Source organism: Protomyctophum parallelum (genome assembly GCF_964188405.1).
Source record: "Protomyctophum parallelum genome assembly, chromosome: 7".
In the NCBI taxonomy this organism is placed as follows: Eukaryota; Metazoa; Chordata; class Actinopteri; order Myctophiformes; family Myctophidae; genus Protomyctophum; species Protomyctophum parallelum.
Window position 1 is genome coordinate 39081349 of NC_139705.1, and position 27646 is coordinate 39108994.

The following is a 27646-nucleotide window of genomic DNA, read 5'->3' on the forward strand; positions in this document are numbered from 1 at the left end:
CAGCAGGAGACCCTGCAGAGATCTGTGGTTTTTTTCTCTCTGTCTTTCAAACACACACGTGCGTGTGTGTGTGTGTGCGCACACGCACACACACACACACACACACACACACACACACACACACACACACACACACACGTCTGTGTGTGCATGCATGTCCTTTTGAAACCTCAACACAGCATGTGCAATCAATGTGTGTGTGTGTGTGTGTGTGTGTGTGTGTGTGTGTGTGTGTGTGTGTGTGTGTGTGTGTGTGTGTGTGTGTGTGTGTGTGTGTGTGTGTGTGTGTGTGTGTGTGCTTGCGCTCAGCTCTCACACATACAGGACAAGGCAAGGTTGCCTCCTGCTTCCTGTAGAGGGTTGAAGGGTGTAGAGGAGAAGAGAGAGGATGAATAGAGGAGGAGAGCAGAGGTTAGGAGAGAGGACCAGAAGGAAAATACAGGAGAGGGGAGGAGAGGAGAGAAGGGAGGGGAGGACATAGGAGAGGGAAGGAGAGAAGGATAGAGGAGAAGAGAATAGGAGAGGGAAGGAGAGAAGGAGGCAAGGGGAGATGAGAGAGAAGTGGAGAGGGAAGGAGAGGAGGAGAGAAGAGGAGAGGGAAGGAGAGAGGAGAGAAGAGGAGAGGGAAGGAGAGAGGAGGAGAGGGAAGGAGAGAAGAGGAGAGGGAAGGAGAGAGGAGAGAAGAGGAGAGGGAAGGAGAGAGGAGAGAAGAGGAGAGGGAAGGAGAGAGGAGAGAAGAGGAGAGGGAATAAGAAGAGAAGAGGAGAGGGAAGGAGAGAGGAGGAGAGAAGAGGAGAGGGAAGGAGAGAAGAGGAGAGGGAAGGAGAGAGGAGGAGAGAAGAGGAGAGGGAAGGAGAGAAGAGGAGAGGGAAGGAGAGAAGAGGAGAGGGAAGGAGAGAGGAGGAGAGAAGAGGAGAGGGAAGGAGAGAGGAGGAGAGAAGAGGAGAGGGAAGGAGAGAAGGAGGCGAGGGGAGGATAGAGAGGAGGAGAGAAGATCAGAGGGAAGTAGCGAGGAGGCAAGGGGAAGTGAGAGATAAGTGGAGAGACAAGGAGAGAGGAGGAGAGGAGAGGCGATAAGGAGAAGGGAGGGTAGGAAGGATGGGCTGACTGTCTGTATACCAACTCTCTCCAGAGACTGAGGGGGCTGTGAGGGAAACTCAAGAGGACAGAGAAAGGAAGAGGAGGAAGAGGGGGGTGCGCACAGGAGTGTGAAGGTTGCAGGGAGAGAGAGAGAGAGAGAGATGTGGAAACTAGAAGGAAAGGAGTGTTTGAGAACGGAAAGGACGAAGAGTGACAACGATGAGGAGCAGAGACCATATTAGTTGAGGTGTGGCTCCATCAAACATTTACAAACACACACACACACACACACACACACACACACACCTGTGTGTGATCCCCTGACCCCCCAGGTGAACATCAAGGACGCCACACAAAATCTCCAAGGTCGTCCACTCGACACCTCGGTTAGTTACCATGGCAACTGCAGCGGGGCCTTGCTCCCGGCAGCTCCGGTGTGCTTTTGGGGGGTAACCATGGCGACAGCTCGTATGACCTCAGTGACATTGCTCTATTGGCGGATCAGCACCGCTGTGATGTTAGGCTATGTGTGAGACAGGTTACTACTGTCTGTCTGTCTACACACATGCAGTCACAGGCTATGTGTGAGACAGTTTACTGTCTGTCTGTCTGTCTGTCTGTCTGTCTACATAGTGATATTAGGCTATGTGTGAGACAGGTTACTGTCTGTCTGTCTGTCTACACACAGACAGGTTACTGTCTGTCTGTGTGTGTGTCTGTCTGTCTACACACAGACAGGTTACTGTCTGTCTGTCTACACACAGACAAAAAAAAACTCACGCCGTGAGGGTACATTTGGTTACATTTGTACACACTCAAGAGTTACATTAACACGTAATGGAGACAGTGATGTCTTGCAGGTGAGATCTAGAGTCTAAACAAAGGACAAATACCTAATTTAGACTAAACATTTGGAATAATAGCACGCTAATAGTCTTCCGTTGACACAGAGACACTGACCAGGCTTTTGCCGTTAAGCTGAGGATCAAATTTAGCCCCAGGACAAACATCAGCCCCAATAAGCAAACACAACCTTCCTATGAACTGAATGAATGCACAGCTGCTCACAGTGGGTTTTGTGAGCCGACACCACCCTCTGGTGGCAGACTGAAGTATCTGCAGTCATCTAGAAAAAAGAAGTGCAGTTCCAAAACTAGTGCCTGCCACTGGAACAGCTGGAAATGCATCAGAACAGCGTTTCTCAAAGTGGGGTCTGCAGACCCCCAGGGGTCCTTGATGGCGTATCAGGGGGTCCCCAGCTAAATTAGGAAGAGTTTAAACACGTATTAATTAGTTGGCTTTTGAATAGCCATTTGAAAATTTGTGACAAATCTTTGAATATATACAATTTTAAAGTGAACATTTGTAACTCAAATCTTTGCTTCTGCGGGTCCCTGGAAGAAATATTTTGAGATTGGGGGTCCATGGCAAAATACATATAATTTGTTGGGGTCCTTGACATGAAAGGTTTTCAGCACCACTGAGAATCGGCCTCAGGTCTTAATGGGTTAAGGCTTATTTTTCAGCTATTCGAAAATAGAAGATATACAAGCTTATCGCATTGTGAGCTTGCTATTTCAGAAAAGGTTTCTCTTACTGTATATCACAAAAACATTTCAATTTGGGTCGGGCCCTTGACTTGATAACCGAAGATCCGGAGCTCCAGGGTTCCCTGCGTGCCAGGTCTGGGAACCATTGTTCCATTTAGAATATAGACTGTGGTCAAAATTGCTGATAGTGAGTAAAAACAGAATACCCTATTCTTAAAGGCTCAACACTTCAATAACACTGCAACAATATATGTCAATAAAACTAATTGACCCATGTCCTATAATAGGAACATAGAACATTGTATGCCATCAACAGGATGTTGACTTTTCTACAGATAATTGCATCACAAATACACTGTATTACACTGGTTTTCAAATTGGGGTCAGGGGGACCCAGGCGGGGCGATGCCTGCTGGTGTCGACAGGGTCCAGTTAGAAAGGAGAGGAGGTGGATAAAATGTAAAAAAAGATATATATAAAATACAATGTAGTGTGTAGGACACTCTGGGAGTTGTTCCCAGATGCAGATGTACTGAAAAATTGCTGTCTGCAGTATCTGCACTGCTCAATGCATTATGATAAAATTGCTGTGAGAGTGTTTTGGGATATGTTCGTGGAAGCATTCAACCAAAGGCTAAAAGATAAAACATTGTAAGAGGAAAGGCATTCATTTTGGCAGGGGCAAGTGTGCGCGTGAGTGCGTGTTTGTGCTCATGGAGGACAGAGGACAAAATGTAAACAAATGTGTATAAACAAATGCGATTTCAATCCATCTGAGCTGGACCAGAGTATTGCTGTCCCCAACAGACAAAATGATCAGAGTACTGACAAAATGTCATGATAGAACAAAGCAGCAAAGTACCAAAGGGTGCCTAGTGGCTCGACCAGTTCGCACATGAACACCATCCTCCAGTTGTGAGAAACCAGAGCTCAAATCCGACTACCGCCATGTTCCCTGTCTCTCGGACCTCAGACTCGTTCCTTGTGGTCCTTGCTGACCGGGAACGTGATGAATAAACAATCCGATATTCGCGTTTTGCGGGGATGCTCTCATGACACAAATATTTATCGCACAAAAAATCATTACTATCGGTCTGGGCCGTGGCTCAGCGGTCAAGGCACCTTAGCTGGTAATCCAGTCTGGCAGTGTGCCGCGGGTTTGACTCCCGATCCCGACGGCCTTTACTGCATGTCACCCCCCATCTCTCTCCCCATTTCCTGTCAGCCTACTGTCTATCCTTCCATAAAAAATATAAAATAAAGGCGAAAGAAAAAAACATTAAAAAAAAGAAGAAATTCATTACTATCTACAGTAAAACCCTCAGTGTGAATTTAACTCTGAGAGTGTTTAAATTTGGAACCAAATATGGTTTCATTTGTAAACCGTTATTGTAATACTGTTTTAAACCTAACCTGACCTGAAGTTCAACCCACAGCACACACTCTGATCCCACCTGTGAATATGCTTCACAGCTGCTGTCACTCACCCGGTCAGCCTCGTCCGTCGACTGGTAGCCCGACGACAGCAGCACGTCGCTGGGTGGGTGTCCGGGGGCGGGGCCGCTGCAGGGTGGGTGTCCGGGGGCGGGGCCGCTGGGTGTGGTGTCAGAGGTGGAGGACGAGCGGCGGCGGCGGCTGTGGTGCTGCTGATGCTGCGGATCGTGCGTGTGTCGCCGATGGAGGGCCTGCGGGCTGCCTCTCAGGAGGGGGTTGCGGTCTGCGCTGCTGGACCCCGACCCGGAGCCCGTCCCGGCGCCCTTGCTGCGGCGGCTCTGCAGGCTGGTCCCCCGCCTCATGGTGCCCGCGGGGGCCGAACCCCGGCCAGCTGGGGAGGGAACCACAGGAGCAGAGGGGGGGTCAGAGTCATGAGGAAGAGGACAGCGGGACGCCGCCTGGGCATCCTCGGTGGCGGAGGAGGGAATGCTGCCGGTGGACACCACCGAGGAAGAGGAGGAGGAGGAAGAGGAGGAGGCGATCGTGGTGGCGGAGCGTGCGAGGGGCAGACGCCTGCGTTGCTGCTGGAACAGCAGTCGGAGCCCCTGGCCGAAGAACCCCACGCTCTCCCTGGCACTTTGGCCAATCCTACGGAGAGAAGGGGGCTCCGACGAGGACAAGGCCCGTCTCAGGGTCCCGTGGCGCTGGGGAGTGGGACCCCTTGAGGTTTCCCTAGCCCCGAGGCCTGAACCTAAATCTAAACCCACGCCATCCGGTAACCTCTGACTGTTGCCCTCCTGTTGCATTTGGCCCCCTGCAGACCCCTCCTGAAGGTAACGATGGGGCCGTTGCAGTCGGTAACACACAGTAGACGGGGGACAGAGTCACAGAGAACAGAATCACTTGCCTCTCTATATATATGGCCTCTATGGGGACAGAGTCACAGAGAACAGAATCACTTGCCTCTCTATATATATGGCCTCTATGGGGACAGAGTCACAGAGAACAGAATCACTTGCCTCTCTATATATATGGCCTCTATGGGGACAGAGTCACAGAGAACAGAATCACTTGCCTCTCTATATGGCCTCTATGGGGAGCGGGAGTCAGCTCGTCCCGACCTTGTCCCGTCACCTGTGTGGTGACTGGAAAATAACATGCATAGTAGAAGACTGCAACACAGCGGAGTCTGAGAGCAGGGAGGAATGAAGAAGTGGGGGTTTTCTGGGAGAGGGTCAGAAGAAGGGCTCAGCAGCGGTCAAAGGCACACGTCCACAGAAGAAGCATGCATCAGTGAATCAGGAACAAGTAGCCATGCTGGTCTAAGCACAGAGAGAGAGGAGATGATGAATTATGAGATGCTGGAATCATGTAGCCTGGACCCTGAATCGCTATGGTTTTCATTTTCACTCATTAATCATGTGACTTAATTTGGAATTCAATGATTCATGAGTCCAACAGTAGATCCCTCTGTTGGAGGCAGAATACAAGCATTCTCTGGCACATGCACTCACATGCTCACTGTTAGCATGTGCTTACAATGTACACGCATGTGAGTACACAGCAACTCTTTGCTACAGTGATTTATCAGGAACGATCCAGCCCGAGGTTTGGCCAAAAGGAACTCCTGTCTTCCCAAGACAGCAGCTGAAGAGATGCTGAACTGTAATCGAACCATGGGCTGATTCATGGTCATAAATAAGTCAAAATATTGTCCATCGGTTTATGTGTTAGATCTGTGGTCTGTCATTGACGAACCAGATGGGTTTGTTTGAAAATCATACTTTCATCATGCACATAAATGAACGTACAACAATCGCTGGTACGTTGTTTTGGGGAAACAAATTTTATATCCTATTAAAATTTGCCAGGCGGCGGGTCACTATGACCCAGACATAACAAACCTGATATGCCCATTGCCCATAGGCATACTGTATGTGAAGATCTGGTTGTCCACAGCCACTATGCCCATACTGTATATGGTCATGTGCATATGGGAGCTGAATTTCAAACTTGGCATTTGCGTGGGCAAGAACCGGATGGATTGCGGTGCCCGCTATCGAGTTGTTCGGACTCGATATGCAGTTATCCAGAAGCGCCAATCCGACAGATATGTCCATATATAGGCATATAATATATGAGTTTGTAGTTGTACAGAACCGCCGTTCCAACGTAGGTGTGAGGGCCGCGTATCGGCCAGAACCTCTAGATATAATATATACACAAGCAGAAAACGCAGCACGTGTTATGAGCTTGCCCACTGTTGCTGTGGGTTATGGCACTGGAAGTAGTATGTGTTATCAGCTTGCCCACTGTTGCTGTGGGTTATGGCACTGGCAGTAGTACGTGTTATCAGCTTGCCCACTGTTGCTGTGGGTTATGGCACTGCCCACTGTTGCTGTGGGTTATGGCACTGGCAGTAGTCACTGACACCTTCAGGTTTTTGGTAGCCTACGCAGCATTGGACAGGTTATCACGTAGGCGAAATAGACTGTCTCACTTTCTCCCTCTTTCTCTCTCACTCCCCCTCTCACTGAGTCAGGACCAATCCTAATAATCTCCCCCCCTCCCCTTCAGCCTACGTCTTGGCACTACCCCTCTATTACAGTATGTGGGTTCACGCGTAGGTTAGGGTGTCCCGTTCCTCTTAGTGCATCAAGGCGTAGGGGCCATCTACCCCTCCAAGCGTCTCTCCATCTGTAGCAAATGCTATGTGAGCTTCCAACCGTAGGAGAGACAAGTGTTTTGGGAAGTGTGAACGGAGCTTTTTGCAAATAATCATATGCAAGCATTTTAAAATCCACTAGAGTATCTTAGTTTAATGTAGATGCACTGGCATATGTCATTGATCTTTCAGCGATGTCAATAGAGCTTTGTGTGAACGAGGAGTGACAGTTATTGCCATGTCGCGTGTATGATGCTTGAAAAATAAAACCAGCAGCACACCATTCATCTGATATCAGTGCCCGTCAGAAAAGTATATGGACAGGAGCGGACTAATGCTGATTCATTCCTCCGTTGTATGTGTTGCTCGCCAAAATTGTACAGTATGTGAGCTTGTTGATATTTTCAGCAAGCATGGAAAGCATGGCTTAACATCACACTGACATAGATGGTGTGTAAAGAACCATCCTGGTTATTGTCGATTTATTAATTCGTGTTCTGTTCTAAAAAATAGGTTCAAATGTGTTTATAATGGCAAAAAGGCGTTAAAAAGAAGCGAGTGACCGGTTATATTTGCCATATAACAATTATATAATTGCTGTGATGTCATTTCATCTTCATCTCACAGTTGAAATTGTTCACACTGGATTCTGCCAGGACAGAAAGCAATATTAACACGTTAGTTGACACTATATGTTACTACCGGTACTAGTAATACAACCGATAAAGATGATGGACAATATTTGGACCTTCTGTATATCAAGATGTAGCTACACAAATTAGGTTCCACCAAAGTTCGACAGTGCTTTAAAGTCTCATGAAATGCAAAATTCAAATGTGTTTAATGAGCGAATGCACTGTACATGAAAGTGAGTCATTCCCACGCACCAGGATCCAGGCTAACGTAATGACACACAGACTGATGCAAGATATAGTACAAAAGGTTGTAAAGCAGACAGACCCATGCAAGCTGAGAGAGCGGAAAATAAATGACTAATGTAGAGGTGAAAATAGAGAGAATAAGAGAGAGAGAGAGAGAGATAAATAATGGACAATATAAGAGGAAAACCCACCTACCATCAGCCCAACTGGCAGCCTAGTCTGACTCAGTGTCCTGGATTACCTTAGAGAAAGAGAGAGGGGGAGTATAATTAAGGCAATATCTCATAGAAATCACTGAACTTTAGTTACCAAAAAAAGTGCTGTCACCTCCTGTTGTGATCAATAATCACTTCCTCCCTCAGCTGTGGAAATACTGGTTACTTATACTGTACTGTACTGTACTGTACTGGCCGTGTGTGTGTGTGTGTGTGTGTGTGTGTGTGTGTGTGTGTGTGTGTGTGTGTGTGTGTGTGTGTGTGTGTGTGTGTGTGCTACTGTGCTTCCGCCGGGAGCTCATTTGGCATCCCTAAAGATGTGACATGAATTGTGTGTGTGTGTGTGTGTGTGTGTGTGTGTGTGTGTGTGTCTGAATGTGCGTGCGTGCGTGCGTGCGTGCGTGCACTTAAGACAGATGGTAGGTTTGACGTTAACCTGGTATCCTAGTTTCTCTGAAGCACTACTTTTTATTTTTATTTGCACTCTACTTATGTGGCCATTTTACCCTCTCATTTGTTGACAAGGTAAGTCGCTAAGATAAGAGTGCCTGCGTGTGTGTGTGTGTGTGTGTGTGTGTGTGTGTGTGTGTGTGTGTGTGTGTGTGTGTGTGCTACTGTGCTTCCGCTGGGAGCTCATTTGGCGTCCCTAAAGATGTCACCTCCTTACCCTGCAACTAGGGACCAGGGTTTGCACACAAAAAACAGACGATTGTCCTTTCAGCCACATTATACACCCATATCATAGATAATATACAGTATTAATTCAATAATTAATACTTTTTTGTAAAACGGAGTTGGAGCCAACGATCAAAAGACCAACAGATTTCTTACAGGAAAGCATGATGTGATGATGATGTCATGTGCAAGTGACACAGCTGTACTACAAAAGTATTAGGCTTTTACACAATGGGGGAAAGTACTAAATAGTAAATACTCCAGGACTGTTACTTAAGTACAATTTTACTCAGTGTTAATGTTAACTCTGAGAGCGTACACATGTAACCAAATGGACACATGCCGACATACGTACGCTCTCAGATTGTGTTATAGTGTGGCAGACTGCTCCCTCTAGCCGCACACGCACACACACACACACACACACACACACACACACACACACACACACACACACACACACACACACACACACACACACCACAAAACCCACACACACACACCCAACAGGGGGCTTTTAACTGTAATAACAACACTCGGCTTGGGACACCTTGAACCTGTTGTTACTGATTATGTCCTTCAGAGAGCTGTGCACGCACACACGCACGCATGCACACATACGTACACTACTACACTTGCACGTGGCCCTTTTTTTTACAGCAGCCATCGACGAACAGCTCAATTTGATAGTGATGTAGAGATAATCCGGACCTGAGGGCCGTTCTATCATCTAACATCATGTTAGAAAATCCTCTGCTATCCATGCAGCCTGCAGGACTGAGGGGATACAATCACGCAACACTACTGGAATGCTTTCTGCATTGTCTACCGTTTTAGATTCTAAATCCTCTTTCAGGAGCCTTTAGGGACAAAGCTCTACAGTCGGACATGACCTGTCACTGTGTGTGTGTGTGTGTGTGTGTGTGTGTGTGTGTGTGTGTCGCGCCGCGCCGCAGTACACTGCTTAATTTACAAACGGTAGAAAATAGACAATCTACAAAGTGGGGTTTTTTTAGCTTATAATGGTTTCAGCTTGTGACATAATAGGTGAAAAATATTCTCCAATAGAGGCTATGCGAGTGACATCATTATCAAACCAGGGAGTTATGCGGGAACGCCTACTGAGTGGCAAAAATGTACTTTCTGGCCTTGACAGCCCATACATCCAAACAGAAAAGTCCTATCTGATTGCATTAAACAACGTTAAACAATATTAAACTCACTTTGCATGTTGCTTTGCCACTCGATGTGCCACTCGATGTGCCATTCACTTTAAGCATGCGCATACCCTCTATTATGACATGCCCAAATTAGGGACGTCAAGTTGACAGTGGTTGAAAGATCACATCACACAACAAAGTGTGTGGATTCTACACTTAACAATTCCTGCTGTAGCATTGCGGTTAACCCTGGCATCCCACTATTTAAAAAAAAACGAAATAGCATCTACAAGCATCGCATCCTGAGGCGTTGTGAGATTGTAACGTATAAAATAGGTCTTCAGTGGTTTCTTCCTCCATACCAGTTAACCGCAAATAAATACACACTCTACGGAGTACTATACGGACCTTCAGCTGTCACAATATTTTCGGTCGCTTCTGTAAATCTACGTCATTGGAACCAGAGACAGAGAATTGTTTGTGAACACTGCACACAGAGCATTCCTAGAAATGTTCTAGTGACTGGACGTTCGCGCTCGCTGTGGCTGTGTAGCCGTAGCAGCAGCAGCAGAAAACAGAGGGGCGATTATCAGAGTCAACAGGTGTCAGCACCAGCCACAATGAGTCAGCATGTTTCTCCCAATCACTGCTGCTCTGTCAAAGGTGGACGAGCTGCGACCCCGCGGACAATGGCCTTTCTGGAAGCTTGTCAGGCTTGCATCCTGATAAACACACTCGTGCACACGTCCGCGTGTGTGCAGGCCCTCGCTCCTGACCTTGTCCCTATAGCGAGTCTAGCTCATTCCATTCAGATGAGCTGTGGGTCTTCCTGTGCCGGTGTCATTGTCTCAGAGACAAGCTGAATGAGAGGGACACAGACAGCACTGGTGCGCACACATATACCCGCGACACACACACACACACACACACACACACACACACACACACACACACACACCAGAGGATTTTTACTGTGCTGGAGATTATTAGTAAATTGGACAGCAGACACAAGTATTTTGTTATTGTGGTAAATACTACACAACTCTGGTTCATTCTGGCTTCATTTAAACAAGCAAATCCATAAGGTATGGTACTAGTAGTTACAAATGTATTACAATCTGAGAAATGCGTATAAGGGCCGATTCATACTCCTATTTTACCGCTGTTTCGGCGCTGTAGTGCCGAAATGATTTCGGCTCGTCAGAAATTTTCAGTAGCACCGAAGAGACGACTTTAGGACGGTACCCGCCCCCCCCGAACCTCAAATGACGTCACATTGTAGGCTCTACCGAGCCAAACCGACTTTTATTCGGCTCTAAAATAGGAGTATGAATCGGCCCTAAGTGTTCACACTGCCTCCTCATAAGTAGACCGGCTACTCACTAGAAAAAAGCGGAGATCCGGATCTCGGCATTTTTCTATAGATGTTTTATCCTGATTGATCCCAGGAGCACCATTTCACTATTTTTGAGTGGTGCAACCACTCCTACAACCAGCAATGTCCGTGTTCACCTATGTGGCCATGAGCACGAGTATATGACTTATTAGTACCAGTAGGGGGCGCCAGAAACAGAGAGAGGGATAGTGCTGTGCCTGCTATTATGAGAGAGAGAGAGAGAGAGAGAGAGAGAGGTGCAGGGGGGGGAATTGCACCACTCAGTTCACACGGGTGTGATTTTTATATTTTGTATACCTCCACATCTCCTGAGCACCTGGTTGCTTCCTTGCCTCTGCCTGACTACTCAATAGTTTCCATCAGACATGTGAGTTCATAGAACCCTATAGTATAAACCATGCATCATTATTATCATGATTGAACTACATGAACCAAATCATGTGATTATGATAATAGCAGATGAAGTACCACAATTACAATAGCACAAGCAATGGCAAAGTAGTCAAGTATAGTGCACCTGACAATCTGCAATTTAACTTGCAATTCAAGATGAATTATCTCATAATAGGCAACATTCTGCGGAAATAGCAGATTTACAAGCTTGTGTGGTGTGGTTAAGGAAAACGAGAATGTATGAATATCGGGGCGTCCGGGTGGTGCAGGTTAAAGTTCCTGCCCACCACCATGGAGCTTAGTCTTCATGGTGCATACGGCTTGGCCGGGTGGTGCAGGGTAAAGTTCCTGCCCACCACCATGGAGCTTAGTCTTCATGGTGCATACGGCTTGGCCGGGTGGTGCAGGGTAAAGTTCCTGCCCACCACCATGGAGCTTAGTCTTCATGGTGCATACGGCTTGGCCGGGTGGTGCAGGGTAAAGTTCCTGCCCACCACCATGGAGCTTAGTCTTCATGGTGCATACGGCTTGGCCGAGCGCTCCAACGAACACAATTGGCCGTGTTCGCGGGTGGGAAGCTGAATGGGGAGGGCTCATCTTTGTCGCTGCATTGATGATCCCCACAAGTGGTCAGGGCGCCTGCTCAGGGGAGGGAGGAGGTGGGGGGGATAGCGTGTACCTCCACATGCGTTACGCCCCCCTAGTGAGACCTTTCACTGTCGGGTGGAAAGAAGATGTTGGCTTGACGGCCCAGGTATCGGAGGAGACCTGAGGCTTTCTTCACCCTCCCAATGACTGATTGTGGGGGTTAGCAGAGATGGAGTACTTGTAGAGAGGCTGGGGAATTGGGAATTGGCTTTACTAAATTGGGGAGAAAATGTTTTTCGTTTTTCTTTTGTCTTGAAGGGCCATGTTTTGCACAATAACAGTCTTCTTAATATGTCTGCCCACGATCTCTGTGATTTATACAGTACGTTTGTTTACCCCACAGTCACTGATACTAAAATCGAATGATTTAATTTTAATTTTTCTATGAATCTGTGACTTGACACACATACTGTTATAAAACGAAAATAAAAAGATTTTGAAAGAAAAGAGAATGTATGAATGAATGGTAGAACATTATACCCAAAATGTTCACATTGCAAACAAAAAACGAATTAAATATCAGCCCAGTTGTTGTTTGATTCCACAGTTCTGCCTGACATTTCTATTCACCTGTCCATTTTACTTCACATAAAAAGCTTCAAACTCTCAGCAAAAGTGTGGTCGTCACTTTGCCCCACATTCTGTGACAACTGAAGCAGCCATGTTGTTGTTCATTGTTGAACCATAATGTAGGTTGACTCAAAATATGGCCATAGCTTAGACAAGACTGTACAGTGTTCTAGAAGAGAGGCTGCGATTTGATGTCAAACAGACCAGCCTTTGTTCCCCAGAGCCACGCAAATACACCACACACACACACACACACACACACACACACACACACACACACACACACACACACACACACACACACACACACACACACACACACACACACACACACACACACACACACACACCATCTCTGCTCTTTGTGCTGGGGCCTCTTTCACTGACCGACACACATCAATAAGACAGGAATTAGGCCAGAGAGTTCACGCTGCGCTGTGTGTGTGTGTGTGTGTGTGTGTGTGTGTGTGTGTGTGTGCGCGCTTGCACGTGCGTGTCTGTGTGTGAGACAGAGAGAGCGATAGGGATAAAAAAAAAAGAGTGTAAACGTACAGTATATACATTAGTGTGTGTGAGCGGAGCCCATGTGTTCATGTGTTCTCTTTGACACATGGAAATTTGACAATATGTCATTCTGCAGCTGTATAATGACAGCACAGGCAGGAAACAGGAACAATCGTTATTGCATTTGTGCGTGCGTGCGTGTGCGTGAGTGTAGGAGGGTTGGTGGCAGCGGGGCAGCGGGTAGGGCAGAGAATGGCAGTGTCAGTTCTTCTGATAGGCAGGAGATGTCTATACACCAAGCTGCAAATGGTATGATAAGTATGCAAGAGATGTGTGTGTGCGTGCATGCCGTATGTGTGCTCTCTTTCTGTTGTGTTGTGCCTGGCAGTGCAGGGTTGAACAGGTAATATGACGATGTGAATCAATAGCTGTAATAACTCACTGACAGGCCAGGACAAAACGCCCTATTCTGCCGTCTATGGAGCCCTCTACCGTCTAGGGAACAGGACAAACCATAAACACGCACACGCGCACGCGCACACACACACACACACACACACACACACACACACACACACACACACACACACACACACACACACACACACACACACACACACACACACACACACACACACACACACACACACACACACACACACACACACACACACACACACACACACACACACACACACACGACCTTGGTGGTGTTAACCACTGATATAAAAGACATCCCATCAGAGTGTAGTCTAGTACAAAGTAGACTCTAGACCTAGCGATTGTCAAGCTGTGGGCCGGGGCCCACTGGTGAGCACTGAGCAGTGATCATATTACAACTAAGTGGGCCCACACATAATCAGCGAAACACTGGATAATGTAAATAATATTAATATAAAACATCAACCCCGTGTGAAGTGAGGGTCACTAATATAAGTCTAACTCATGTTGATTAGGTGATGTAATGGTGATGTAAAACAAACGGTTCCAACACAAACATTAAACGCCATTAAAAATAAAGAGACAATATGACGTAATAAGGTACATTATGATGTAAATGTTCACTTCATTGTCAATGGCGATTATAAAACAAACATTGAAGTAAAGACAAACATTAAACCTGTGTATAGGAAAACATCACACTTGTGTGAAGTGAGGTGCACCCAGCCGCCCACTTAATTTATATCAGTCACATGATGTCTTACATTGTCATTTAGTACCCTAAACAAACATTAAAGTCCATAGACTTGGCTGGCAAATGATTTACATCATAAGTGCTCTAAACAAAAAATCCCATAGACTTGGTTGCCATCTTCAAAAGCCATGCATTGGCTCGCGCCCCTCAAAAATATTGCAACGGCTGCAGCCGTATTCGAACCGACAGGTGCTCAAGTCTGTTTAGAATCCTAACAAGGGGTGACAAAAGGGGACACTTGTTGTTATTACCGACTTAACACGCAGGTATTTTTCCCTGGTAGAGGAAGCAGATAATGTAGAGAGGCATACTGTATGGAGTGTGTCTTGTCCTGAGAGGTGTTTACTGGGGCCAGGTCTCTGGCTCATATTCCACAAACTCTGGTAACAAATCATCATCCTCAGCCGTCAGGTTGGAAAGCACCTGCATGGCTGCTGAAATCTCATACCGGAGATTAGGTCAAAGACAAGATAGAGTTGACGAATGGTGACGTGTGTGCGTCAGCGTCTGAGATCAAAGTGACCTGGCTGCTGTGAGGTTATTCGGCCACAGGGCATCTGCCTCTTAGCGGTGCCAGCGACAGGTGAGACCAAGTTAAATGCAATACCACATAAATAATCTCCCATCATCAGCATCTATTTAAATAGTCCCCTAGGCCCCTCTATCAGGTCCCTCTGAGCACAGGCAACTGGACACCTCTCTGACCCACTATCAGGGGCTAGTAAGGATCAGTACACGCTGTGGTACTGAAGCTTGCACTGGGAGACCGGGGAAGGGTGCCAACAAGTCAGTATTGGGCCAACAACCTCGACTTAACACCATGGGAGAAGATAAGCACTGAAGGGTACTCTTCCATTCCTTCCATTTTTGTCCAGCAAAGAATTTGGTGAATTTTGTTCAATAAAGGTTTTCATCATCACAATTTTACAATCACATCCATATCATGGAAGCAATAAGACACCCAAGGCCACGATATATTAACTGCATTAAACCATGGCCATGTGGAAGATGACATCTGCCGTGGTATCACTAACATGGTCAGATGAGACAGCAGACAAATGATCGCATGTGTGTGAAATGCTGGCTTAAATTTGAAAGCCAAGTTGAAAGCGAGTGTTTGAACTTCTGTGACACAGCATGACCCCGGCTTCTCTTCTGCTTCTTGGCTCCAGCCAGGAAGAAAGCAGGGAAGAAAGCAACAAGCTGGCAGCTTGTTGCCACTAGAAACCACAGCCTTTGAAAAGGAATTTCACCTTCATTCTGTAGTGTGGGAGTGTGTGATCTACTGGAGAGAACAGAGACATTGTGTTCAGAGCCTTAATCGAGAAATAAAAATAACGACTTTATTAGACGTTTATCTTTGCCGGTGATATTGGCAATGGATGACTTTCTCAAGAGGCTCACGACTTATTTCAGTGTGTGGATTCTAAAATTAGCCACACTGAAGGGTGATTTATACTTAGTTGTATGCCAGTATTGCAATTGAAAATAACAGATCTACAAGGCAAGCTCACAACGAGTCACGACACACTGTGAGCTTGTAGTCGTAGATCAGACATGCATGGGACATCTCTACTACTGCCCTGTGGCCTTTGTTACAGCATGAAGTAGATGGACATACGCAACATATGTAGATACATACAGGCTTAGTGATAATGACAAAATCAAATATGACTGTATACTGTATGCATATATTTTTGACGGAATGCCTCGATATTGATAGTGTGAGAACACTTATTTCATATCACAATATTACGATATCCAAAATCCAGGACGATAGGCCTATAGTCTCAAATCACAATAAATAGATGCAGGTATTGCACAGCGCTAATAATTGTCTTGCAGAGACCGAGAACATACTCTCTAGGTCGTCGTCAGACGAGCCCTCAATCGTTGCTTCCAGTCATCCTGGTTTTCTATACATCTGGCAAGCTCCGAGCTCGTTGGTTCCTCCTGCGTCTTTCTTGAGAACATCCATCCACATATGTTTATGTGGGACGTCCTCTTGACCAGTGCCCATGTGTTGGTTCCCACAGCACTACTTTGCAGACTGGCAGCTCTTGGTGTCTTTATCCTACTAGTCTCATTCTCCTGGCTGCTATTTTCTGGTATTCCATCATACAGGTTCTCGTTGGTAACATGTGTAATCTTGCTGATGTTAAGTGCTGCACCCAGCATTCTGCTGTAGTCTACTTCTGCAGGGTTGGCTTCAAGGTTCAGCATTCACTGGTATGGGAGAACAGACTCTACTCTACTCGACTCAGACTCTATTGCATAGAAGAAGCTGAGTTTGGTTTGGTGGGGGAGGTTGGACTTCCATACACTGGCCATGACGTTCAGGGCCCTCCATGCAAGTGCCTTCCTCATTTTAAGTTCCTCATTCTTGTTCCGTTGAGTTGACCAATGAGCCCAGATACTTGAAGTCCTTGACTTCCTTCAGGCAGTGCCTCCTGTTGTTGTCAGAGGTGGATGCTCTGATGGGATGTTATAGGTCAGTGATTCTCAACCTATGGTACGCGTACGCAGTGTTGGGGAGTATTAAGCTACATGTAGCTGAGCTACGTAGCTGAGCTACATTTTGCTGTAGCTTGTGGTATTTTAGCTACATTCATATTTGTGTACCTCGTCAAGTAGCTCAGCTACCTTTTGGGTCATTTTTTGTAGCTTAGCTACTGAAGTTACAAGCTACAATTTTGGGCAATAACATGAAAGAAATATATAAATTTTGACCATTGGTTGCTGTGTTAATTCTTGTACTAGAACCCCCTTTGAAAAATCAAGGACTGTTCCTTTTTCTGATTGCTTTGAGGGCATATCAGCACTTGACAGCTGCCTCTAATTGGCCTCTGATTGGCCCTGGTATCACAGGGTGGGAGGGGTCTCCCAGGGGGGAGCAGGGGGAGGAGGGGTCTCCCAGAGGGGAGCAGGGGGAGGAGGGGTCTCCCAGAGGGGAGCAGGGTGGGGGGATCTCCCAGAGGGGAGCAGGGGGAGGAGGGGTCTCCCAGAGGGGAGCAGGGGGAGGAGGGGTCTCCCAGAGGGGAGCAGGGGGAGGAGGGGTCTCCCAGAGGGGAGCAGGGGGAGGAGGGGTCTCCCAGAGGGGAGCAGGGTGGGGGGGTCTCCCAGAGGGGAGCAGGGTGGGGGGGTCTCCCAGAGGGGAGCAGGGTGAGGAGGGGTCTCCCAGAGGGGAGCAGGGTGAGGAGGGGTCTCCCAGAGGGGAGCAGGGGGAGGAGGGGTCTCCCAGAGGGGAGCAGGGGGAGGGGGGTCTCCCAGAGGGGAGCAGGGGGAGGAGGGGTCTCCCAGAGGGGAGCAGGGGGAGGAGGGGTCTCCCAGAGGGGAGCAGGGTGAGGAGGGGTCTCCCAGAGGGGAGCAGGGGGAGGAGGGGTCTCCCAGAGGGGAGCAGGGGGAGGAGGGGTCTCCCCGAGGGGAGCAGGGTGGGAGGGGTCTCCCAGAGGGGAGGGGTCTCCCAGAGGGGAGGAGGGGTCTCCCGCATGTACATTCTCAATTTAACGCTGAAAAATAAAAAGTAGCTGAGCTACTTTGAGCTACTTTTTCCATGTAGCTGTAGCTTTACAAGCTACATCTCTCCGGTGGTAGCTATGTAGCTTGATCAAGCTACTGCCATGGTGAGCTACTTGTAGCTTTACAAGCTACGCTTTCAAAGTAACTTGCCCAACACTGCGCGTACGGGTGATAGGCCAGAGCCCGGAGGCCAACCATGGCACACTCGGACTACACTCTGTTCAGGAGCTCCTGGGCTTGTTCCACATGGTCGGAGAGCAGGCTAATGTTGTCTGCGTAGTCCAGGAGAACATACAAATTGTACATATTGTTTTGACATAGACTATGTAGGTTTGTTCAAACGAGCAAAGGAGCAGTGGAAGCCACCCAGGGGGCACTCGTGAAGCAGTTAGGGGTTCAGCGTCTTGCTCAAGGACAAAGCCAGTAGGAGATGGGGATCAAACCAGAGACCTTCCGGTTCCCACTCCTGCTTTACCTCCTGAGCCAAGGCCACCCATTTAGATATAAATGGGTGGCCACATTTACTCATTTCAGTAAATTGCATAATACTAGGCTATATGAATTGACATACTGTCTGTTGTAGGCCTATACATTTTTATTTTGGCCGATGAATGGCATTAAAAAACGTAACTGAAACATATCTAGAGTATGACTAGAGTAATTCTGATTTCTGTTTCTCAGGCCACAGAGGTTACACTGAACTGTGTGGGTTCAATAAAAACACGGCAACGAAAGAAAGAAAGAAAGAAAGAAAGAAAGAAAGAAAGAAAGAACTCTATTGTGAATTAAAAAAAGGACGGCCATGAAATGAAACAGAGAGAGGAAAATGACTGCTTCCTTCCTGAGACACAGAAACTTCCTCCTGAATCACAGCTGCATCGACCCTGAGCCTTTAAATGGGCATCACTGAGCCAAATCACAATCTGCTGTGATGCTGTGTAGGGTAGAGCCAGGGAAAGTGAAAAGGAATGCCCCGCTAACATGGAGCTATGTCAATTTACAGAAATGAGACTAATGTAATTCACAACTGCTCTATGCACCTAAATAGTATGTCATAATCTGCAGTCCATATTTACAGGCAGTTGCACCAAACCAATCCCATTGCAGTATGTTATATTTACTATACATGTCGCCATAACTATAGCCACACACTCTGTTCCTTAATTCCTTTCCAGACAAAACATTTCATATCACTATCAGCTTCACTATACAATAGCAGTCTGTATGTGTATTGCTTAACTACTACTAAACTGCAGGTTTGCTGCCACTCATTTATTACATAACACAACTAAAACCTTCCCGTTTGTCGCCGCCTTTGATCGAGTTATTTTTTTTCTCTTCTGCACTGTAACTGTATCTATACATTTTAACTTTTTTTGTTTTATGCATCCTAATGTCCTCCTCCTTCCTTTTCTTGATGTTCTGTGTAAAGCACATTGAATTTCCTTGTTGTGGAAGTGTGCTATACAAATCAAACTGCCTCGCCTACTATATAACCTATCATATTTATAACTTTATGGAAACCCACTAGCGTTAAAATTGGCATCCATCTAAATGCCATATCTAAAGCAAACCATTCCTCCATTTATGTTGTAAAAGATGCCAGCAGCTACACGTGGTCCATTAATCAGCCAAGGGAAATCAGCTGAGCCAAATACTGAGCAGAACTTGGCTTCTGGCCGTGATCTAGGAGAAGCATATCTTCACCAAGTCCTTACCTTCAACAGTTCAACAAAATTAAGCATCGATCAGCTGAGGAGGCAACTCTGTCTGAGGTTGGCCCTCAGATCCCAGCCCCATGTTCCCTCAGCCCCATGTTCCCTCAGCCCCATGTTCCCTCAGTCCCATGCTCCCCCAGCCCCAGGATCCCTCAGCCCCATGTTCCCTCAGCCCCATGTTCCCTCAGCCTCATGCTCCCTCAGCCCCATGTTCCCCCAGCCCCATGCTCCCTCAGCCCCATGTTCCCTCAGTCCCATGCTCCCCCAGCCACATGCTCCCTCAGCCCCATGTTCCCTCAGCCCCATGTTCCCTCAGTCCTACAGTATGTTCCCTCGGCCCCATGCTCCCTCAGCCCCATGTTCCCTCAGCCCCATATGCTCCCTCAGCCCTATGCTCCCTCAGCCCTATGTTCCCTCAGACCCATGTTCCCTCAGTCCTATGTTCCCCCAGCCCTATGTTCCCTCAGCCCTATGTTCCCTCAGACCCATGTTCCCTCAGTCCTATGTTCCCCCAGCCCTATGTTCCCTCAGCCCTATGTTCCCTCAGACCCATGTTCCCTCAGTCCTATGTTCCCCCAGCCCTATGTTCCCTCAGCCCTATGTTCCCTCAGTCCTATGTTCCATTGTTCCCTCAGCCCTATGTTCCCTCAGCCCCATGTCGCCTCAACCCTATGTTCCCTCAGCCCTATGTCTTCTGTTCTGTTTATTGTTAAAATGGTAAATGGTGCATTTTTATATAGCGCCTTTATCCAAGGCGCTTTACATAGATTGTGCATTACATTCACCCATTCATACACCGATTGCGGCGGAAGCCATGCAAGGTACCAACCAGCACATCGGGAGCAATTTGGGGTTCAGTCTTGCCCAAGGACACTTCGACATGTAGACAGGAGGAGCCGGGATTCGAACCGCCGACCCATGGATCATTGGACGACCTGCTCTACCTCCTGAGCCACAGTCGCCACTTTCGATCTAACATCCCTATTTTGGGCATGTCATGTCATAGTTTTTTTTACTGTACAAGCTAAGCTACTATCAGGGGTGTATACAGACGCCAGATTAGGTGCTAAAAAGAAGCCATATGTTTTAAAAGTGAAATAGCCCTATTAAGTGGTTAAAAGCTTAAACCCCAGAATCCGTATCCATATTATGGGGAAAGCTTTCGTAATAGCAGATCGAAGTTGTGAGCTTGTCTCTCTCTCATATCGTCAGCTCCTGAATATAGGCAGGCACAACATGACTGGTTGGTGGAAGTGAGGGGTGCGTGCGTGAGTGCGTGCGTGCGTGCGTGCGTGTGTGTGTGGTCATACTGGTGGTCTGACCAGCAACGTGAGACATGAATGGCTGTGAGGCTGGTGTCCTGAAGGGGTGCATGGCCATGTCCTCAGCCACTTAACCCAGTGTGGTGAACAGATAGTGGGCATACAGTAGTTATCACTGTCACTCCCTCTAATGCTCTTTTTATCCGTGTGTGTGTGTGTGTGTGTGTGTGTGTGTGTGTGTGTGTGTGTGTGTGTGTGTGTGTGTGTGTGTGTGTGTGTGTGTGTGTGTGTGTGTGTGTGTGTGTGTGTGTGTGTGTGTGTGTGTGGTACAAGCGTTCTGCAATCCCAAAAACAAGTAACAGAGATAGGGAGAGCCAGAGTATCAGAATGGATGAGTACACAAAGAGAATGACAACAAACCTTAAGGTCATAATTGTAAAGTTCTGTTCTCTATTGCAGCAGTGTATTGATAATCATAATAATAATCATAAATCAACTAGCCTACATCAGACTGGTCAGTCTCTTCAACAAAGAGGAAAAAAAGGGAGATCGAAGTTGTAATCATCTAAATGAATCCTTGGCAGGCAGTAGTGACTGTACTGTACACTGTCTTTGCCTTGCAGCATCAGTGGTACAGTTGTTTTGAATGTACCATCCATTCCAGGCCATAATAGCCTTTTGGTTTGCATATATACTGACAAACCAGGGTTGCAGAGCTCACTTCAAACTTGTGCAGCCTACATTGAAATGTGCGAATATATTTGAGGGCCAATGCCTTGGCTCTGAGAGCCCCTGTCATGACAATATGACAGCATTTCAGTACAAAAAAAGGCTGTTTATTAATTAGTAGATATCCAATGTAATAAATCACCTTTTCCCAATGCAGTGCTGTACTGTACATACGCTTCTTGGCTTCAAAAAATAACTGTTTGCTATTAGCACAGTTCAGAAGGAGTTGTAAAATCTACAAGTGTTCTTTTAACACGAAATGGAACCAAACAGATAGGATTTGTTTTACTGAGTGTGCACGTTTAAGTAACCGGCTTTTGGACCAAATTGTCCCGTTGTGGAGGCACCAGTGGAGGCGAGACTACAAACATCACTGATGCTACTTTATCAAACCACAGCCATTCAGCCAATGACAGCAACCATAAGACTTTAAAATAATTACCCACGGTAACAATGTAGCGGACACAGGTTGACAGCACTACAAGTACCGCTACTCTAACTGAAGACTCACTCACACATCTGAAATGATAAAATATCTATATCGAAATTCAACAACAGACCACCCGCATGGCACACGGGTGTATAACAGCATACATAGCAAACTAAAGCATATCAAGGCGGTGAGCGTGGGAACATGTGAAATTGAAGTATAAATCGGCACTTACATTAGGCTACATGGGTGATGACAAACAGTTGGAGCTGGCTGACTGACGTTCACGATCACCCCACCCCTCCTATGACAGTCGTTCACCCTCCCTCCCACAATGACGTATGGTCATTGGAAGGTAGAGGCGATATCCCATTGCCCGGGCGGACAATCACGCTGTGATTGGCTAGTGCTAGACTGCTAGTAAATGTTCGATTCACCCTGCGGCTTTTGATTGATTGATTGATTGATAAATGTATTAACAGTTTGTAGAATTACAGTGCATTTCAAGCACAAACTCAATACAAAGACTGTTAACTGTGAGTGGACGACCCAATTAAGCGTTACACTTGTTTACAACAGGGTCCACATTGTTCAATTCATCAAAACATTTAGAGACATACAAATAGACACTTCTATGCAGTTAAAGAACAGAACAGGCTAATTGTTTAGACAAAATAATATTTTCTCTGTGAGACTTTTAAAGAATAGACTTGCCCTTTTCTCTTCGCCAGCTACCCTAACGTGTAAATAAATGAAATGTACTAAAACCAACCGTTGCCTAACAACCAACTAGCCAATCAATGCATGGTTGTACTGAATGTCCTCCGGGCTATGGGATTTAGACTAGGTCACTGCTGGCTGGCTTGCCACAACTGTTGTATTACACAACTGAGCTGTACTGTCCAGTCCACGCCAGGGGGGCAGTCAGCCAGATATTTCGTGAAGCCTCATTTGAAATCGGTAGTTCATATAATGGCCTGTTGTGGCGCTGGACCGGACCCAAAAAGCCCCATAGCTCCATAGAGGCCCATGTATTTTGGCCCAACTTCACCTAGACTGTATTACCTTAATAAACATGGTCATGAATACTTTCTTCTTCCAGTCACTAGTTTAAAGTCTCATTTCTAATGTCATAATATTCTTTTTGGAAAATTATGGTCCCATTAATTAAAAAAATGACCATAAAGAAAAAAAACCATCGCGTATGTTCTGAGGGGCGTGGCTACCATTACAGTCTATGATCGGGATTCCCCTCCCACTCGAGTCAAAATAAAAACCAACGGAGAAGAAGGGGGGAAGTCCCGCCTCGTTGTCTGGGCAGCCAATGACCAGCTGGTATACAAAACGGAGCCAGCCAATGGCCAGCTGGTACCAAAGATGGCGACTTACATCAGGAATTAGCATATTATTACAGGCTTCATTTTACGTTCATGTTAGACCCGGGGAACGCTTTGTCCATATTTTTTACAGTCTATGGTCCACGCACAGGCGAGACAGCATGATGTTGTAGGCTATACAAGGGAACTGAAAAACTATGATGATCTTTAACTTCTATTTTTCATAACAATGCATATGATCTACAGGTATGGGAATTGATATAAAAGTTGAATGAACCAAGGCCCGGCACCACGAGGGGTCAAAATGGGTTTTTGAGACCTCAATCCTTGACACCTCAGAAGATTATTATAATTTTTTGTAATTATGTCAACTAGAACGGTTCCTGTGGGGCTTTTATGCCCATATATGGAGTTCTTTGTAAGGCATGCCCAAATATGCAGTATATGCAGCCAGCTTGTTCAGTTCTGTGTCAGGCATGCCCAAATATGGAGTGTTGTGAGGTCAGAACAGGCCAAAGTGCACCAGAATGAAGCATTTTCATCGCAAATTAAAAAATAATACTATAGCGCTGCGCTGGGGGGGGGGGGGGGGGGGGCACCGAAAGTAATCCACCCGAGTCCTACAACTGGCACTGCCTGTTTGATTTAACAACGCAATATGAAATAAGTAATTTCATCCTGTAGCCGGCTCTGGAATGAACTTGAACTGGAATGAAATTGCATTATAACACTAGGCTATATGAATTGACATAATGTCTGTTGTAGGCCTATACATTTTTATTTTGGCCGATGAATGGCATTAAAAAACCTAACTGAAACATGTCTAGAGTATGACTAGAGTAGTTCTGATTTCTGTTTCTCAGGCCACAGGTTACACTGAACTGTGTGGGTTCAATAAAAACACGGCAACTTCTTTTGACAGGAATAGCCTACACTTCCAGCACATGAAACATCAAACCACCTGTCTTCTGTGACAGAAAGGCAGTGGACATATTAATCACAATAACACCCCCCCCACACACACACATTACAGCACTCGTTTTAGGTACGTAGGGGCAGAAGTGAAAGTGCTTTTGGAGGTTTGATGCTGCACACAAGAGACAGAAACACAGAGGATAACAGAATAATAACAAACACAGATGCACCCAGAGGCATGATGGGAAATCCCTCCTTTGCCAACTAATCGCTCCACAGCCCCCTCCTCAGGGGTTCACTGTTCCAGGCAGTATCCCTTCTCAGCCTCAGCCCGATGATTAGGGCACACATACATGGGTACAAAAAGCATGTCCTCGATTCGACTCCCAGCTGTTTGTTGTTGTGTCTCATTCCTTTCCTGTCTCTATCTCTCACTGTCGCAATCAAAATGAAGCAGAAATACTGAAAACAAACAATAATACGCATTACTACCCCAGCATAACGTTCCAGAGGTGCAGAGACAGACTTTCTTGTGTTTCTCAGGGCTTAGGGTGTCTGTGTTCCCTGGGAAGGAATGTCCACTTTGTACTAGCGCGGCCTTCTACCTCCACCAGGTCCTGTTTTGTGCTGGTAAGGGGATCAGTAAGGTGCCAGACACCTTATAACCCTGTAGACCAGGGTTTCTCAAAGTGTGTGCCATGACGCAAGTCTAGGGGTGCCGCCGGAATACTTCCCTCTATACTAGTCTATACTATAGCATTGGTTCCCAATGCTTTTTATACTGAAGTACCACCTAAGAAAATATTTAGCCACCAACTGATGCAGGAGCTTATACCTGCCCTTTTTGTTCCATTCCTAAGCCAATAATGCTGCTCTGACAAAACTCATGTCTAATCACTAAAGCACAACTGATGTGATAACAACTAATGTGATAATCAATCTTCTCAAATCTTCTATTAACGGCTAGGTTTGCTGTCATGCTCATTTCAGCACGGCTGGAGAGCCTATTTTAACCAATTGCTTGGTCAGAAGAACTACCTGTAGTAATATAAATATTTCATATTTTTTTTTGTCTTTTTTCTCCTTTTTTGGGAGACTCCTCCGTGTACCACCAGAGGTACTAGTATAGTTGGGAACCTCTAGCTCCATAGACTCAGCGTCGCAGTCCCGCCCGGCGACAGGCCCAGGAAATAATTCCCCATGCATTTTCCCCATAGACATTTCAAAAAGTATTTATTTAAAGACCCTTTAAGGCTCGTACAAAGCCAACTCGAGTTGTGACAAATCATGACAACAAACATAATATTTTGGGCCGAACAAATAATTAGAAAGAAGAAAAACAACAACAAAAGTGTTGTAACATGGCGTTTTTTTCTTCTTTCTAATTATAAAGCTGAGGTAGGTACTTAGTTACCATCAGGTCTAATAATAATAATAATAATAATAATAATAACAACAACTTGAATTTATTTAGCGCCTTTCAAGAAACCCAAGGAAGCTTTACAAAAAAAACAAAAAACTAAACAAAACAAACAAACTAATTGCCAAAAGCCTGAGTGAACAAATGTCTCTTCAGTGCAGACTGCTGCAATCTTCTCAAAAGGTCTGGATGTTTTGCATAGGGGACTGTAATAATGTGTCATGTGTGTCATTTGAGGCCAGAATATTCCGACCTTTATCCCCCTGTAATGTGTTTTGTACACTGAAATGTCCAGGGAACAGATGCCCATGTGTAGTTTGAAACACCTCATTCTGCAAACTACTAGAGAGACTGTCAACGATATCCCACTAACATTGGAGGTCAAGAAGTCTGTATTTACAGTGGCTCTGTCAGCTTCAGTGTTCTCGCTGTCAGTCAACTTGAGTCAAGGGAAATGTCTCATTTGTATTACCACTAGAGGTCAGTGGTGCACTGATGTCACAGTGTCTGTGATTTCAGCTGCTTCCAGTGAGTCAAATGCTCAAAACATCTGGGCATTCCAGAGAAGTAGAGCTGAACATGAATGAACATCCCACATCATCAGCCAGTAGACGTTTCCCTGTGGAAATCTGCCATAATCTTTGTGGCCAGACATTGGTCACATTTTAAACTCTTGTTTTTAGTGTTTCATTGCTTTTATGTCTTATCTTAATTTTAGTTAAGACGCACGCACGCACGTGCGCGCGCGCACACACACACACACACACACACACACACACACACACACACACACACACACACACACACACACACACACACACACACACACACACACACACACACACACACACACACACACACACACACACACACACACACACACACACAGTATACTTAGAAAACAAAAAGCACACTTTAGGTAAGAAACTCTGGGTCATTCACTTCTCCAATCAGTCTGTTTTTTTTCCCTTTTTTGTATTTCAAGATTAGTACAGTACAGTAGTTTTAGTCGACAAAATGAACAGTGTGTGGGCAATGACCATGTTCAACTCCCACATAGAGGAACTCAGTGATATCAATGCTCTTCTTCTTAAACAAGGACTGCACTGGATTTGCAGAGCCTACTATGTCACTAAAGGGCCTCAATGAGTTAATGGAATTTGCTCTTTTGCTCCTGATGATTGTCATTCAACAGATACATAAAAATGCATAAGTGAACGACATTTCATTCCACTGGCTTCCAGACTACTATAGTTAAAAGAATGCTAAGAAATACTATATCACTAAAATCCCTTATCACGCATAATGGAACAGATCACTTTCTTTCTCAGACTGAAGGAGAAATGTATAAAGTTTTGGTCTAAATGGGTGAAATATATTATACCTTTGCGACCAGATTTGGTAGTGGCAGGGATTGATTTCCTTTTTTTATTATTATTATTATTATTGCTCACAACTTCAAATGCTCTCTTATGTCTTCCTATGAGTATTATATTGTATTTTACTTTAACATTTCTGTACACATCAACTATCTCTCCCATATGCTTTATTTTTTATTATTTGTTCCTGTTTAATCCTGTTCCTGTTTTTTTTTTAATGTAAAAAAAAAAACCTGTGGACAAAGAAATACTATTTGAAAAATGTTGTTGAATCACAGTCAGTTCATAATAAGACATATTGCACAACAGGAGTCTGTGACAGTGACATTAGCGGAGGCATTTTGAGCTGCTTAGTGAGCCCACTCAGCCTGGGAGATAGATGACTTCAACATCCTCAGTGAAAGTCTTCACTCCTCTTTCATCATGCACACTTGACTTGAAGCTCTTTACCCAAACAGCAATGACTAAAAGATTTAGCCTATGCATGTTGTTCACAACTCAATCATGATTCATGATGTTTTGGATCACACAGGATGGGGATGTAAGGCCTACTGCATTATATGTGATACAC

General features: G+C 45.8%; 1 protein-coding gene across 5 annotated transcripts in view; it reads right to left on the minus strand.

The window, feature by feature from the left end:
* Nucleotides 1-22342, minus strand: part of tmcc1a (transmembrane and coiled-coil domain family 1a) — a 67597-nt gene extending 45255 nt beyond the window's left edge. For 2 of the 5 annotated variants that reach the window (XR_014569486.1, XM_083768930.1), the window contains exons 1-3: nt 22260-22342; nt 7802-7851; nt 4118-4455 (exon numbers count right to left, since the gene is read on the minus strand). Coding sequence is in view for 4 of the 5 variants with exons in the window: in XM_083768930.1 (XP_083625056.1) it covers nt 4118-4455; nt 7802-7808 (345 nt within the window). In the remaining variant the exon portion in view is untranslated. Of the gene's footprint in view, nt 1-1475; nt 1597-4117; nt 4456-7801; nt 7852-10068; nt 10090-22259 lie in introns of those variants that run through there. The other 3 variants (XM_083768932.1, XM_083768931.1, XM_083768933.1) reach the window with 3 other exon arrangements.
* Nucleotides 22343-27646: the final 5304 nt, after the last annotated feature.